General features: G+C 42.5%; 1 protein-coding gene across 2 annotated transcripts in view; it reads right to left on the minus strand.

Annotated features, from left to right (window-relative positions):
- ror1 (receptor tyrosine kinase-like orphan receptor 1) overlaps positions 1-15469 on the minus strand; it is a 150565-nt gene that overhangs the window by 4342 nt on the left and 130754 nt on the right. For both annotated transcript variants that reach the window (XM_030050446.1, XM_030050445.1), the window contains 7 exons: positions 12982-13109; positions 10732-11049; positions 9757-10002; positions 8903-9117; positions 3626-3805; positions 1971-2198; positions 697-1061 (listed from right to left, as the gene is read on the minus strand). In XM_030050446.1, the coding sequence (XP_029906306.1) occupies positions 697-1061; positions 1971-2198; positions 3626-3805; positions 8903-9117; positions 9757-10002; positions 10732-11049; positions 12982-13109 (1680 nt within the window). The remainder of the gene's footprint in view (positions 1-696; positions 1062-1970; positions 2199-3625; positions 3806-8902; positions 9118-9756; positions 10003-10731; positions 11050-12981; positions 13110-15469) is intronic.

Genomic DNA, 15469 nt, shown 5'->3' on the forward strand with positions numbered 1-15469 from the left:
AAAGTTTGTACATGCAGTTTGCTTTTGTAGATAGCTGGGTTGTGCTCACTTTATTGATAAATAAGAGGAAAATGAGAGGCAGTAAGAGTTTTACTGTTGTGTTTGTTTTTCACACAGACGATCAGGCCATTCATAGTTTTGCACATTTATTTTTTCAGTTTTTCTGCTTCAAGAGCAAAAGTGGGCCAGGCATCTGTTGATGGAAGACATAAAATATACCTTTTTTGTATTTTGCTCTTCACATTGGCACCTGTAGTGCTATAGTGACTTAGAGGAGTTAGCAATTCTTTTACTTTGTTTTGGGGCTCTTGCTTTGAGTCTCAAATTTTGTTTTGTTGTTGACATGGTTCAGAAAATTAGTTAAATATACAGTATATTGCTAGATGGATTTGTAACTGTATACAACAGAAGCAGATCAGCAGGTGGTTTATTATCACCTCATGATAATATTGTTTTCAACATGTTTTTTGCAGGAGGATGCCACTAGAAACTGACAGGGACATCTGTTTTCTGAGGCCTGTGAGTGTCTCTATTTCCTCTGCCTTCACTATGGTGGAGTAAATGAAAGGTGGCCTTATTAAGAGTGCGACATGTAAGCTTTACAATACAGCATGGCAAAGATACTGTTACAAGATGTATTAGATGTACATTTTTATGATGCTACACAAATCAAGTTGGCATATTACTGTTGCATACCTTGGTGGGCAGTCCTCAGGGCAGGGCAGCAGCTGCTTCTTCCTCACCATCTCCATCACCTCCTGATTGGAGAAGCCATAGTAAGGCTGCAGGCCGTAGCTGAAGATCTCCCACAGCACCACACCAAAAGACCAAATGTCTGAGTCTGTGGTGAATTTCCCGTAGGCGATGGCTTCGGGGGGCATCCAGCGGATGGGCAGCAGGGATTTGGGCTGGATGCGATAGTAGTCTGAGGAGTAAATCTCCCTGGAGAGGCCCAGATCGGAGATCTTGACGTGGAGGTTTTCGCCGACTAGAATGTTCCGAGCTGCAAGGTCCTTGTGGATGTAGAAGTGGCTGGCCAGGTACTCCATCCCAGCAGCCACCTGGATTAGATTAAATAAAATTAGGTCAGAGAACTTTATTCATTTCTTAAGGATTGATCAGCTGTGGACTGACTGAACGAGACAGCAAGGAATGAAAGGAGGGATGAACCAACAGTTTCAACAAGGTAGTTCGGCTGATCTCACTGACTGAACTACCACAACCACCACCAGTTATCAACATTTCCTAATGGTTAATGTTAAAAATGTTATGCATGACTCTACCCACTCATACCAATATCAGAATCTGCTAATTTTAATAGGCAGGAATTTTCCAGTACTGTACCTTGAAAAGGAATATTTTGCTTGCAAGGTGTGTTTGAAAATGAAAATGAGAAATTATTCATGAGGTCATTGGAGAGCTAGTGGAGAGATCCCACTGACTTCAAAGACTCCAAATATGTCCTGCTGAGTAACAAGGAAATGTATAGAAACTGATGCATATTTTCTAGTGCAGCCAGGACACAGTGGCATCTTGGGTTTGAATATTCCAGTCAAAGTAAGAGTGATGTAGCTTCAGTAAAGCACTGCAACCAGCAAATACATAAATATGTATGTGCCATTTTCACATAATATGGAAAAAATTCTGTACTGTTGAAGCTACCCTCTGGGAACTTAGAGTTCAAGGGCTTAATATCCTCAACGAGGCAATTCATTTAACAGCTAGTGTGAGCAGCAAGACTGCATAATTACCAGCACTTGCCAGGATATGAATGGGCCTGATGCAAATGGTATGGGGATGGCTGCCAAATTACGATGCAAGGCTGAAATCCCTAATAATTGAGCCATCCTTCATCCAAAGTTTGAGGAATGCTAGTCTACATGGAAGGCAGAAAATTCTGGAATCTATACGTACTGTACATCTAAAACTGTAGATGGATTTTAAAGGGACAAAGTGCTTCCAAATCCCACCTGTATAGCCATGTGGAGGAAATCCCCGTGGTCCAGGCTGGATTTCACTGTGCCGTCCTCATCGCTGCTGCAGCCCACGTCTGAGTGTGGTGAACGCATGATGAGGAACTCGTGGAGGTCGCCTTGAGGCAGAAACTCAAAGAGCATGCAGACGGGCTGCTCCTGGGTAACCACGCCCAGCAGGCACACCACGTTGGGGTGCTGCAACTCAGCCAGCACCGAGGCCTCCTGTGTGGGCGACCAGAAGGCATTAGTGAAACCAGGCAGAGGACAGACAGCATGGAAATTTTCTGAAAATTTACTGGGTAAGAACAAAAGGTTAAGAGAGAAATGGCTTCAACAGGGTGGCAGAACAGGTGTGTGTGAAAGAGTGATTTTATGCTCTAATATGACACATCTGTCTTAAACACTTAAATGTATCTGGCCAGTCTGCCCTTGCAGCCATTCTGTAGCCATATTGTTTGGAACTATTTGAGGTGAAAAACCACATATTAATTTCCAGCTGTGCAGCCTCCTATCCCACTTATCACCACATTTACTCCCTGTGGACACAAAGACCATGGTAGTTTAAACTGGGACATAATTTTAGTATGACATTATGTAAATTTTACCTACACACATTACGTCAAGTCATTGAAACGCCCTTGGTATTTAGCCCTAGATATGCTAAGGTCTCATTTTTTCACTTTTGAGATAATGCTGGAATAAAATGAGTGAATGTTTTTGCATATTTTCACATGAAATGTTCTGAATCTGTCAGATGTGAGTTATTTTCACAGTTTGCACTGTATCCTAGAAAAACTTTTCCTCCAAGTCGGGCCATCTTCCGTCCACCATTAATTTAAACAGATGCTCTTCTTCCACTTGAGTGTTGGGGTAACGAGTTATCACATGCTACTGTGATATATCACTTTTAGCAGTAACAAAATAATACACTACGTTACCAATATTATCACAGTTACTTATGTCCAGCAACACATTACAATCAAAGTAAGTGTTTATTTATTTTGAATGAATGAAATAAACCCCCATTCACATCACCAGCAAACAGATAAAACTTTAACTGTATTAGTTTCCTTTTCTTGCAAAACACCAAAGAAGAGAAAGACATTTCCTTTTCTTTCCAGGCAGTAATTTGTTGATTACCGATCAGCTGTTAATGGCGCTATTTGGCAAATTCTTCTATAGTAATATAGGTTAGCAAATGGACTGATGGGTGAGTATCATTTCTGCACTTGGAAAAGTTGACCACTAGAATTAGAGTTTCAAGCCTAAAATATCCTTATGTCACCCCCAATGGCGCCCCCTTCTGGAATAATTATGAGCTGCACTAACTTCATAGGCTATGAACAGAGGGCCCTCCGACTTCTGTGCTTATGTGGGTGAAAGTAATGCAAAAGTAGTGTAATTAGAAACGTGCTTCTTCAAACAAAAAGTAACAGTGTAAGGTAACTTATTACTTTTAAATGTCACTAATAAATAATATGCAATACATGACATTATGGTTATGTCTATGCTCTCATTGTTTAATGGGTAAGTTAACCAACTGGATGATCTCCTAAAAATATATATATTTTTTTACATTTTGCAAAACTGGAACAAGCAGAGTGATGATGATGATGATGGAGGAGGAGGAGGAGGAGTGTGTTCTCTACCTGCTGGAAGTCCCCCCACTGCTGGGCACTCGTACAATCTTTAAGGGTCTTAATGGCCACAAGCTGTGCCTGTTCCATGCCTGGCAAGTACAGATGGCCCTTGTAGATCTTCCCCAAAGTGCATTCCCCAAGCTCCTCCATGAAACGCACGGCCGACAGGGGAAGCTCTTTGGCCTTACTCTGGACAGAGAACAAGAGAGCGAGGGAAAGGAGGAGGAGGAAGAGGAAAGAGAGACCATGGGAGAGAGAGACAGACACAGACAGTGAAAAAAAGAATTCGATCATTATTTTCTTTGTTAAGTCTGTGCTCATACATTCATCATAATTATCCTTGTATGGAAAAGTTAAATATGGACATAAAGTTTACATTGGTACTGCTTCTAATTTGATGCAGGCAAACTGCCTAATACAACAGCCAGTAAGTGGTTGAGCTTGTGTGAATGTGTCATAATGTGTGTGTGTGTGTGTGTCAGAGAGAAAGAGAAACCTACTGCCTGGAGAATTGATAATTATCATAATCAGGCTGAATCCATTACATCAACTCCTCAACTCAGCTCCTAAATAAATCCCTTTAAACCTCTGGAAAACAAACTGGGAAAACCTCCCGTACTCCACCCCGCAAGTCTGGCAAAATGTTCACAGCTCCAACATCGATTTGCTGCCAAGTTATACCGTTACAATTGCAGAATCAGAGGGGCTGCATAAATAACATGAAAAGGTATAACTCTCATGCCGTTGCTGTTTAGCATTCGTTTGGGGACTAAAGCGTGACAGCAGGAGTGGCAGTAATTAGTCCTTTCTGCTTACTCAGAAGGACGCTTGTTTGTGTTGCCAAATCCAATTGGACTGAGCTGAATTGCTGGGTTATGAGTGAGTCGAGCACCAATTTTTCATAATTCATTTGGACTTGATCAAATCTGGCTCATACTGTGAGTACCATTAGAGAGAGAGAGAGAGAGAGAGAGAGAGAGAGAGAGAGAGAGAGAGAGAGAGCGAGTCAGAGAGATCTTAGGGCACCACATTTTCTAGTCTCTTGGTTTTCATTATTTTTTAGGTTCCATATTTTCAAACTTTTTTTTTTTTTTAAAACATATACATGATTGTACAAGCAATTAACCAGGAAAATCAATATATGATTCATGTTGTAACTCTCTTAGCATACAGTGTTTTACTGAGACACGCAAAGACAGAGAAAAGGAGAGTAAGAAAGAGAAGAGCAGAGAAGAGAGGCGTGTTTCTTCTGCTCGTGATTTTTATTACATTATAACCAGTAATAGTGCATTTTGAACATACATGGGTGTCAGAGGGAAAAAAGACATCAGGCTGTTTTTCTTTATTCTGAGAGGCTGACACTGACACTGACATTATGTCCAAGTTTAAAAACCCGATACTCAGATAAACAAAAATACGCCTTTTTGGTTAAATGAAATCTTGTTGAAACAATTATTTAGTCAACTGATCAGTCAACTGGCAGAAAAGGAATTGATGACAGTTTTGACAATTTCAACTATTTCAGTCAATTATCGGTTGAAATACTAAATGTTTGGTAATTAAAACTTCACAAATGACAGGGTCGTTTGCTTTTCGCTGTTGCTTTTCACCGTAAAATTAAAACTTTGGGTTTTTGTGGATTTGGCGGAGGAACCTTGTGATGGATATTTCTCCCTTTTTTTTGTCTTTTCAATGACAAAATGACTAATCGTTTCATTGAAAAAGGGGACAAAATGCACAATAGTAATGGGAATTAAAGGGAAGTTCAAAGTAAAATTAAAAAAACACTAAAATATAAAATAGACGGGGTTAAGTGTACCATCATCTGCCTCTCTCTCTGGAAAGGGAGGGAGGGACGGAGTGTGTGTGTGTGTGTGTGTGTGTGTGTGTGTGTGTGTGTGTGTGTGTGTGTGTCCCATAATGTCTGTTATGGTTGTTTGCATTTCATGACTTCAGCTAACCCCTTTCCTGTCATACCTCAGAACTGTCCAGGTGATTTCAAAAGGATGGCAGTGGGGGGGTGAGTTATCCTCTGTGCCTGTATGTGTGTGAGAGAAAATGACTAGGTGTGTGTGTGTGTGTGTGGGCGTATTTGGGATAAGATAAAAGGTGAGGAGGAGAGAGGAAGAGGAGGAGGAGGAGGAGGAAGGCTGGCAGAGATTCTGAGATTCCAGGAACTCCGAGATGAATAATGAAATTCCTGAGCGAGCAGGAGAGGGAGAGGCCTGTATGGGCAGTGATGGGGATGGGTGTGTGTGTGTGTGTGTGTGTGTGTGTGGTGGGGGGGGGGGGGGGGGGGGGGGGGGGGGCGTGGAGTGTTGCTGATGTTATGAAAGAGCCAGATGGTTTTAGTTATGGGTTTGTTTCCCCCTTCCTCCCTCTCTCCCCACACCCAAACCCTCAGATCCTCCTCACACCACCGCAGGTGTGTGTGTGTGTGTGTGTGTGTGTTTATGTGTGTCTAAAAGGATTGTCATAAGCAATGACCCCTGTGTGACCCCGAAGCTAAGCCTGCTGGGTAGCAGTGCCATGGCCAACGTTGTGCGTCGCCGGAATGGAAACGCGAGACTGTGGACTTGGCAAAAAAATAAATGTGAAAATAATTTGAGGTTTTATTCTGAAGACACTTCAAAAAAGGCTGTTAAAGGCGAGAAATCGCATGCAAATCCTCACATCTTTCTTCAAACTGGCTTGTAATTTTTTCTACCACCACTTTGGATAGATGTGCTGGGAAACAGAGGTGAGCGCTAGATGTCTGTGAAATTTCTGGAATTCCAATTTGCCTTTTTTCTCTCCCTTTGAATGAAAAGTGATGTGGGCCTTTATGTATGGACCATATTTACTGACCTTGGTGCCAAAAAAATCCATTCAAAATCTTTTGCATAATTCTAAAAATACATGGCTGTCACTCTGAAAACGAGCTTCTCTGAATTTGAGTTGCCTTTTTGGAGATATGAAGTTGTCAACTGGAAGCAGCGATGAGAGACTCGCCTTTCAAGTCAGTTTAACATTGGTTCCCTACCAAAGAACAAAATAAACCAGAGATGTTAATGACTCTTGACGCTTCTGAGGCATTTTGTGGTTCTGCCTACAGCTGTTGCTTGTAACATTATAGACATTACTGTGAGCATCAGCTCTGGTTTGTGCAGACACTTTGTCTAGATAACCCCCCTCGCAAACTATGCGGGGAAAGATAAACAGACGTGATATGACTGAGTGTGCAACCTTGAAAGAAATATGATACAGATTCTAATGTGAGCTATGTGTTGGCTGGCAAAGCGGGCTTCATGATCTACATTACAAAGAGGCTCAGTGAGGGAGGGAGGGAGGAGAGGGAGAAAAAAAGAGGATGGAGATGAGACAGAAAGAAGATCCAGTGAGGCGCATGGGGGGGGAGAAGAAAGTAAAAGATGGATTGAGTGAGAGCAGGGTGGAAGCGAGATGGGGATAGTGAGAGAGAGAGGGAGGGAGAGAGAGAGAGAGGGAGAGAGAGAGAGACAAAGACAGGCATGGGGAGAAAAAAGAGGGAGAAAGAGGCAGAGAAAGAGAGAAATAAACAGAGAGAGAGAAAAGAGCTGCAGCTGAACATTCCTGAACCTGCTGCGCTCTGATGATAGAGATCTGAGGCTTTGCCAGAAACAGGTCACTTCCACATACACACACACACACACACACATCTGCACGCACACACACACACACACACACACACACACACACACACACACACAAATGCAAACAGAATTCGGAAAAAAAACATTAATTTAATCTCATTCTCTCTTAGTCTTTCTCACACACACACACACACACACACACACACACACACACACACACACTCACATATGCATGTGCACACCTAAAGGCTAATGATACATGTTAAAAAAACTCACTGATTTCATGTCTCACTCTCAGACACACACACACACTGTACATGCACACACCCAGTGACACCAGCGTGCTGTGACCTAACCCAGTAGACACCCAGGGGGCTGTGCCAGTGTTTTGACTCCCTCTGCAGTCTGCTATTACGACTTCGAAAGACAAACACAGCGAAAGAGCGCTCATTTAGATTCACCACAGGATAGACAACACAGCCCTGTGTGTGTGCGTGTGTGTGTTTATGTGTGTGTCTGGTAGTACTGGGGTTATGTGCTGTTCTGTAAGCAGGGACTGCAGGAACGAGACAATGGCAGTCAGTCAGAGGACGTCTGGATTAATTGGCTCCATATGTCCTCAGTTCTTTAAGAGTGAGAGAGAAGATAAAGGCAACACAGAGAGCGTCTCTGGTGGTATAATGTGCAGCCGGGCAGAAATACTCGGCATCACATCCAGACATTACTGTGACAGTCGTCACTCATCTTCAAGTGTGTGAGGAGTAGCACAGCTTGCTGGGTGCAGAGCTACGTTGCCATAAAGCAAAATATCAGAGCTTGTCACCACCTCCTTTCATCTACCGTCAGCACCGTCGTGACACCTCAAACAGCTAAGCCATAAAACTGATGCTCGTCAGCTGCCAGCACTGATGACATCATCATTATTATTAGGGTTGGACTGAAACACTGGCAAACTATTGCTATTGACCGATATCAGCACTGAAACACAATATCAGAATCAGTGCAACATTACTTTTACTGCTGATATTTGTCTGATTGTGAAATTGGCACTTGTGTGATCTTTTTTTTTTGAGGAAAAGTGTCACTTAAGACAACTATAAAATTAACAACAGAGTAAAACTAGCATGGTGACAGGCTTGTATGAAAAGGTTAACCTGTTTTGCATCTGCATCTGTATTATGGAACAAAAACTGGTGAAAAAAAAAAACCAATCAGTGCATTCCTAATCATTCTAATCATGAGTTCACATACCAACAAATAAAAACACAAACACATTATTGTATATGAAATAAGTAATAAGCAAAGAAATCCATAATCAGAGAGGTAAGAGAATCATATCATATTGTTTCAGTATTGTCCTATCAAATGTACCCTTGCTATTTTTCAGTGTTTTTGTATGCATAATTATACGTAGATTATAGTGACTCTTATTTCCTTGCACTGTGTGAACATGGCCTGAGAGCTGAGAGCACTTTCAGGGAAAGATAAATGAGGAGTAATGAAGCCGCTCTCTCACTGTTGTTGGGTGACACGTCCCATGAGCAAGATGGAAGCGCCCAAAATGCACCAGTGGGGCATTTTGGGAGCAAATTTGGGGTATTTTGTGCCTGGAATGAGCAGACTGCTTTCCCCTCCAATTTTAAATGTGCCGTGACTTTTCCAGTCTCTGTCTTACCTTAGGCTTGTATGCGGTGGTGAGCATGGACATCTCCACGTTTTGCCCGCGGACCGGTTTGGGCTGGCGTGGCGCCGGCGGGCGGGAGGACTTCTGGTTGTTGCGGCATACACAAATGAAGAAAAAGAGCAAGGCGATGGCTAATGGGATCGCTACACTGGGAACCAGGATGTACAAAATCTCCATGTTGCTGCCGCCGGGCTTGTCCTTATGGTCTGGATGAGAGAGAATAATATGGTCAGATAAAGAGCGCTGCTTGTGGAGTCGTTCCATGATGGGGAGGCCCTCCTCCACAGAGTGACCTCCAAAGAATTAAAAAGATAAGAAAATAAAACACACACGTTGCACATCTTTGGTTTGCAATCCCAATGAACTGTTGTCCCATGGTAAACGGTAAGCGAGTAATCAGTGCAAACCAAAGATAAGTAAATAAAACACACACCTTGCACATCTTTGATTTGCACTGATTACTCCACTGCTATTTACCATGGGAAAATCATCAATTGGGATTATCAGTGGTGTAGATTATCATAATTAATTTCTTGAACATTTTTGAAGTGTAATTTTTCATGCATGTGGGGGAATTTAACATTTAACATTTTCAAACGCCATGCTGTCAGGAACTGCTGTAAAACCACTACAAATTTTGTAGTATCTCTACTTCTGGTTATTTATCAAAATCAAAACTTACTGTCTGTTATTATTCTGGGCTTCAGCTAAATAAGAAACATGTTTTCAATGCTGATACAGACAGCAGACCAACTAGCTACAAATCTACCGTAGATAATTTTTTAGTCAGTATCTTAAATTTTGTGTCCCCTCATTACAGCGTGAACCATGCTGGAGTCTCTCACCACAGATGGGGATGTCGCAGAGCTCCATGCGGACCCCCTCGTCTAGCGTGAAGCACCAGGGGCCCTCGTGTTTGTTCCCCGGGTTGCGGCAGTACGAGTGTCCCCCGTTCAGCTCCGGGTAGCGGACGGCCAGGTAGCTGTGGCTGTGAGGATACTGGGAGTTCCACGGCTGGCACTGGCGTCCCGACTTGGTCATGCTGACCGTCCCGCGGTAGTCTGCCCCTGTGCTGTTGAAACACTTGTGGTCTGGGGAGAGCAAAGCGAGGCAGTGGCATGAGATGAAATGACAGAGATGAGAGGAGGCCTGAATGGTCTGTGCATTGCGTTGTAGCAGCAGCAGAATCAAAGTAACAAAAAGGAAACACTAGATACAAATAGAAAAGACAAATGCACTATCATAAGTATGGGTAATGAAGCAAATAAAAGCATAAACCAAAACTTTTACAGATATAAGGGTGCTTGCAGTAAAAAAAAAAGAGTCTATAGAGGAAATCTCATCAAATCAGTCAAAAATCTCCACCAGAAAATAATGGTTTGCACTAAACAAGAAAACGAGCTTCCATTTTCTGAGATTTAAGCCATTTTTTAATGCAGTTAGGATGTACCACAGCTGCTTTTTTAAGTCCTTGGTTCACCGCTTTCTTAAAAAATAAAAAAAATACCTCGTTTTTCTTGTTGAGTATAAATCATTTCTTTCTTCTGCAGTTTAATACAAGCATTCAGTCCAGTGCAATGCCATATGTGCAGGGTGTGCAAAACAAATGTGCCTCATTAATTGTCTACCCTCAGACTCACAAATACCAGTGTTGCTTTGTATTTATAGTGTATATTTGTATATGTTATTCATTATATCATTATACAGTGAGAAGTTATAGCCCTTATTACATCTGCTAATGGGTCTGGCCTGGGGATGCCGGTCCTCAGACAATAATACATCTGAGGTGATGACAGTAAGAAGTGGAGAGTGTGTCTTACTCTTGTTAATGGGCTCTGCCATGGGGATGCCTATCCTCAGACAGTTGGCAGCCTCGGGGCTGTCGGAGGCAGCCAGGTCTTCACAGTTTGGCAGCTTCAGCCTCTTCAGAATAATGGGGTTGGACCGGGCGATGATGTACTCCGTTTTGCACAGGTCGTTCTCCAGGATCTCGCACTCGTCCTTGCACAGATCCCGTGGTTTGTCGGTCCCTGAGCTCCGGTCGCAGGTGGGGAAGGCAAAGTGGCAGAGGGAGGGGATGGCGAACTGGGAGCAGCGATCGGACAGGTGGTTGGACGTCCCGATCATGGTGAAGGCCGCTGGGGACAAAGCAGGAAGGAGCCGGGGTATTAGAATGGACCGAGAAAACACTCCTTGCTGAATCAGAGTCATACATTGAGTATGTCAACAACTGTGGTGGCAAAAACAAAAACGGTTCACCACACATGTACAATTTGGTGAACTGAGGATACTTTTTCACAGTCAGTACAAAAATCGTTACACCCCTAAACGCAGTCATAAAATAAAGCTTTCATTTTTGTTTCATAGATGAGACTGTATGAAAAAACCTGAGTTCTGTATTGACTAAACCAAAGATTTACCAAAAAATACTAAGTCTGCTGAGATGTCAAGAGTTTAAAATGCAATCTTTTGCTTATGCTGCTGATGTGTGTGATCGTTGGAAAATCATCGGCTAGAGCGCAGCAAGTACACAGTCTTGTTTCCGCTGTGCCCCGTCAGCATCTACACACACACACATGAGCGATCAAAGCGCGACACTGACAATGAGCGCTATAGCTTTTTAAATGTATGATTCATCGTCGTACCGTAAACTTATTGCAAACATATGCTTTTCTCTGGTGGTGATTACGAGGGAGGCAGCTCTCTGGAGGAGCAGAGGGGAGATGTATGTACGAGTGTATGATGTATGCATGGAGATGTATGAGGGGCGATTAGAAAGTGGATCAGTGGCTAAGTTTAGTTGGCAATTATCCACATGCTGCTAGAACACATGTTGCTTCTATAGAATGGTATTAAAGATCAATGAGGAGGACATTAAATTCTGAGACGGTGAATATGTAAACCAAATATGAATGCTCTGGTTGTCAGCCGTGTGATTTACAGTCATGCTGTTGGCTTATTACAACCATATTCCGCAATATATCACAATTATCACTCCTCCTTGATGTCCCACATTAGAGGCCGGGTTCGTGCCTCTTTGTCCCTGAACTGGCTAGCCGTGCACTCCGGCGCAGGCCAAGAGAACGGCGGACAGCTGCGTGGATGTAATCAAAAACATTAAAGCACCTATAAGCGCATATGCACGCAAACACGCACAAACAAAAAGCACAGATGCAGATGTACAGACACATATCATTGGGCTGACATGGGATATAGACAGCAGCCTGTATGGGCCATGTGTGCTCCAAACAGGACGGTAATCTGACTGCCCTTCTTTTAACCTCTCCATGTAGTATCCTGTTTTCCTTCCTTTTGGATATTAATAAGTATTTAACTTTTCAGTAGCCCCCAATTACACACATTGTCCTTGATTGAGGGAATATAATATAAAGAGCCCTGCGGAGATGCTCTTTCAAGCCTGAAAACTGTGGCGGCTGAAAGCAGATGTCAGCAGTGTTTTGCGTCTTGGGACAAAACTGCCAGCCGTGTTGAACTACTGAACTCAGTGAATGAAAGCAGGCCGTCCACTTTTCCTGTCAGACGAGAGATGCCCGCAAGGGGACTGCTAGCTTTTTCTGAAACCGCAGTTGTTATGCTTTGTTGCCCCGGCTGCATTCAACATGCATTTCGACATGCGTGTATGAAATTAGAAATGAATGTGCGACAAAAATGCGGCTAAAGTGTGTCCGAATCATCATGAAAATGTGCGTGACACTTCTATTGAAAAGGGGACTATAAATAAAGTTTTCTATGATGCTCTTATTTTTTTTATCCAAGCATACAATCCTCTTCCAACCACTTCAACATGCCAATGGCAAAACATTTCTCATTTCCCATATGTTTACAATTTTGTTTATAAATGTACAGACACTGGATGGAAAATGAAACTAAGCCTTGGAAGGAAAAAATGCAATTCCTGTGTCCAATATGTATTTTCAATGAATGCCATTGAAATGCACAAACACAAACGCATTTTTTGACGATGTTTCACATGTTTTGCAACATTTGTCTGTTTTATCTTTTCCAGGGAGGAACTCAAAACGGTCTCAGACATGTCCTTTCTCTCTCACCTGTGATCTGGGTCTCGATCTCACCCTGCATCTGCAGCGAGTCGACGAAGATGCTGCGGTTGCCGATGAAGCGGGCGCAGGCTATACCTCTATATGGCTGGCAGAAGCCCTCCTCATCGAAATCATCCCTGAGAGAGACGGAAGGAGGGGGAGAGAGAGGATGAGAGGAGGAAGGAAAGAGATGTTTTACTGTGCAAAATTTATTTGCTAATAAGAAATAGATGCCAAAAAATGTTGCAATACTCCAAATGGCCACTAGAGGTCGGTGTATGTTAGAATATGGCGCATAACCACTGGTTGCACCTCTTTGCAAGACAAGGCTGTTTCTTATTGGTGCTTCCAAAAACAAGAGGTTTCCCCGCTGCTTGGCTAAGGATAAGTCATGTCCTAGTCACAGGCACAGATCTAAAACAAACACACACACAGACACATACACACACACACACAGACAAGCACATACACCCCTGTCCACAGTGCAGATGTAAACCGCATTAGGAATTAATGCTTGGCCGTTTGATTTTATTCCTGTTTATGGCAGAAGGATGTCATCATGAGCCATAATCCGAAACACATGGAGAAAGAGAGGAACACTTTTTTTTGGTGCGTAACACATCTGAGGGTTCATTATCGTTTCGCTTTTTTTCACAACTTTTCCCCTCCATTGGTGCCACCTCATTTTCTGCCCCTTTAAAATCTTCTTTGTTTGATTTATTTTTCCGGACACTCTTTTCTTTTTGTGCTCATACATCTGTGTCTCTCCTTCCCTCACCTTGCTTTGTTTCTCCCTCATTTGGTCTCACACATACGTTCACACACACACACATGCACATGCACATACACACACACACACACACAAACCATATGCGGACTAGGAGGCTATTTGCTCAGTGTGAGATCACTGTGTCATGCGCTTTAAGTCGTGCCATATGGGGACTTTAAGACCAGGCACGACCACAGTCTATAGGGGGGTGCGTGACGCCACTGCATACACACACAAACACACACACTGTGCACACACACAAGCACAACAGACACATATTGTACCTGTGGGATGAAGTGCATCTTTCTGCTACCCGACTAATCACACCCAGACACACCCGCTCTGCAAGTGTCTTAAAGGTGTTTTTTTTTTTTGGAAAGTCTTCAGTTCAGTGAATTATTAAATGAACAGCTCCAGTCCTCGGCTCTGGTTGGCTGAATCATTTTGTGAGACAAACACAATAAACACTAACTTATGAACATGTAATAGGTATTTAAATAAATATTAATGTATTGACTAAAAATCATGACACAAACTGGTAGATAGAGTTTGTGTTCTTAGCAAAGCCTTGCTTAGCTACTGTTAATATCTATATTGCTTGGCATGAAAATAACATTTACTATTATTATTGTTTAGTCATTAGAGATTAAAAATCAGATCTCTTGAGCATATGTTTTAATGTATTTTTTTTAATTATTATTTTAAATAAGACAGTATGTTCCTCTATGTCTCTTAAACAAGTTATTGCTTCAGCAGCATCCAGTTAGAGCTGTAACTGATTACTTTCATTATTGATTATTTTGGATTATTGTGGATTATTTTCAATAAATTGATCAGTTGTTTAGTCCATAAAATGTCTGAAAAAGGGGAAAAGTGTTGATCACAATTTTCCATAGCCCAAGGTGACATCCTCAAATGTCTTGTTCTCTCCAAACCAACAGTCCACAACCCAAAGACATTTAGTTTACTGTCATAGAGGACTAAAGAAACAGTAAAATATTGACATTTGAGGAGCTGGAAATCAGAGAACTTGGAAATTTTCTTTTTAAAAACGACTCGTTGGCAGCTAATGGATTGTTCAACTAATCGCTGCAGCTCTACCTCCAACCATGTTGACTGTGGCTTCGTTAAGGAGAGTCAGGTAGTTTATTAGAGGCGTCAAAATGTGAGAATTGCTCTAATTAGCCTGCAAACCTTGCAGTAAAACACTTTGTAAGCTCCAATTGATAACGAGGTGACAATGGTGCATGCACGCTCATGCACGTGCATGTGGGTGCGCACACACACACACACACACACACACGCATTCACACATTTAGAAACCCCTTGGGTAGGCAGGCACGGTGCGAGTGTGGGGTCATTAAGGTCTTTCTCTGAGGAGTGTTAAGTGACTGAAGGGCCAAGGTCAGCTCTCTCCCTCTACCCCTCTGTCTGCACACATCTAAATTGGCTTTCCAGACATGGACACACACATACACACACATGCACGCCCACACGCACGCACACACACACACAACTGGAGAGCCGTGGTCTGCATGCTAGGGATGCCATAGAGATATGGTAACATTACATTTACGGCTTAATAAAGGTTTAAGCCGTCTTTTTCGTTGTGATGTGTAATTTCCAACTAAAATGTGGATATCAGTAATAATGTGTAAATGTTGCGGTGTCCCTGCAAAGGGCTTTGCACCCACTGGCCATGCCACAAACTGCTACATCTTCAGATTT

The sequence above is a fragment of the Myripristis murdjan genome, chromosome 4, assembly GCF_902150065.1.
Source record: "Myripristis murdjan chromosome 4, fMyrMur1.1, whole genome shotgun sequence".
In the NCBI taxonomy this organism is placed as follows: Eukaryota; Metazoa; Chordata; class Actinopteri; order Holocentriformes; family Holocentridae; genus Myripristis; species Myripristis murdjan.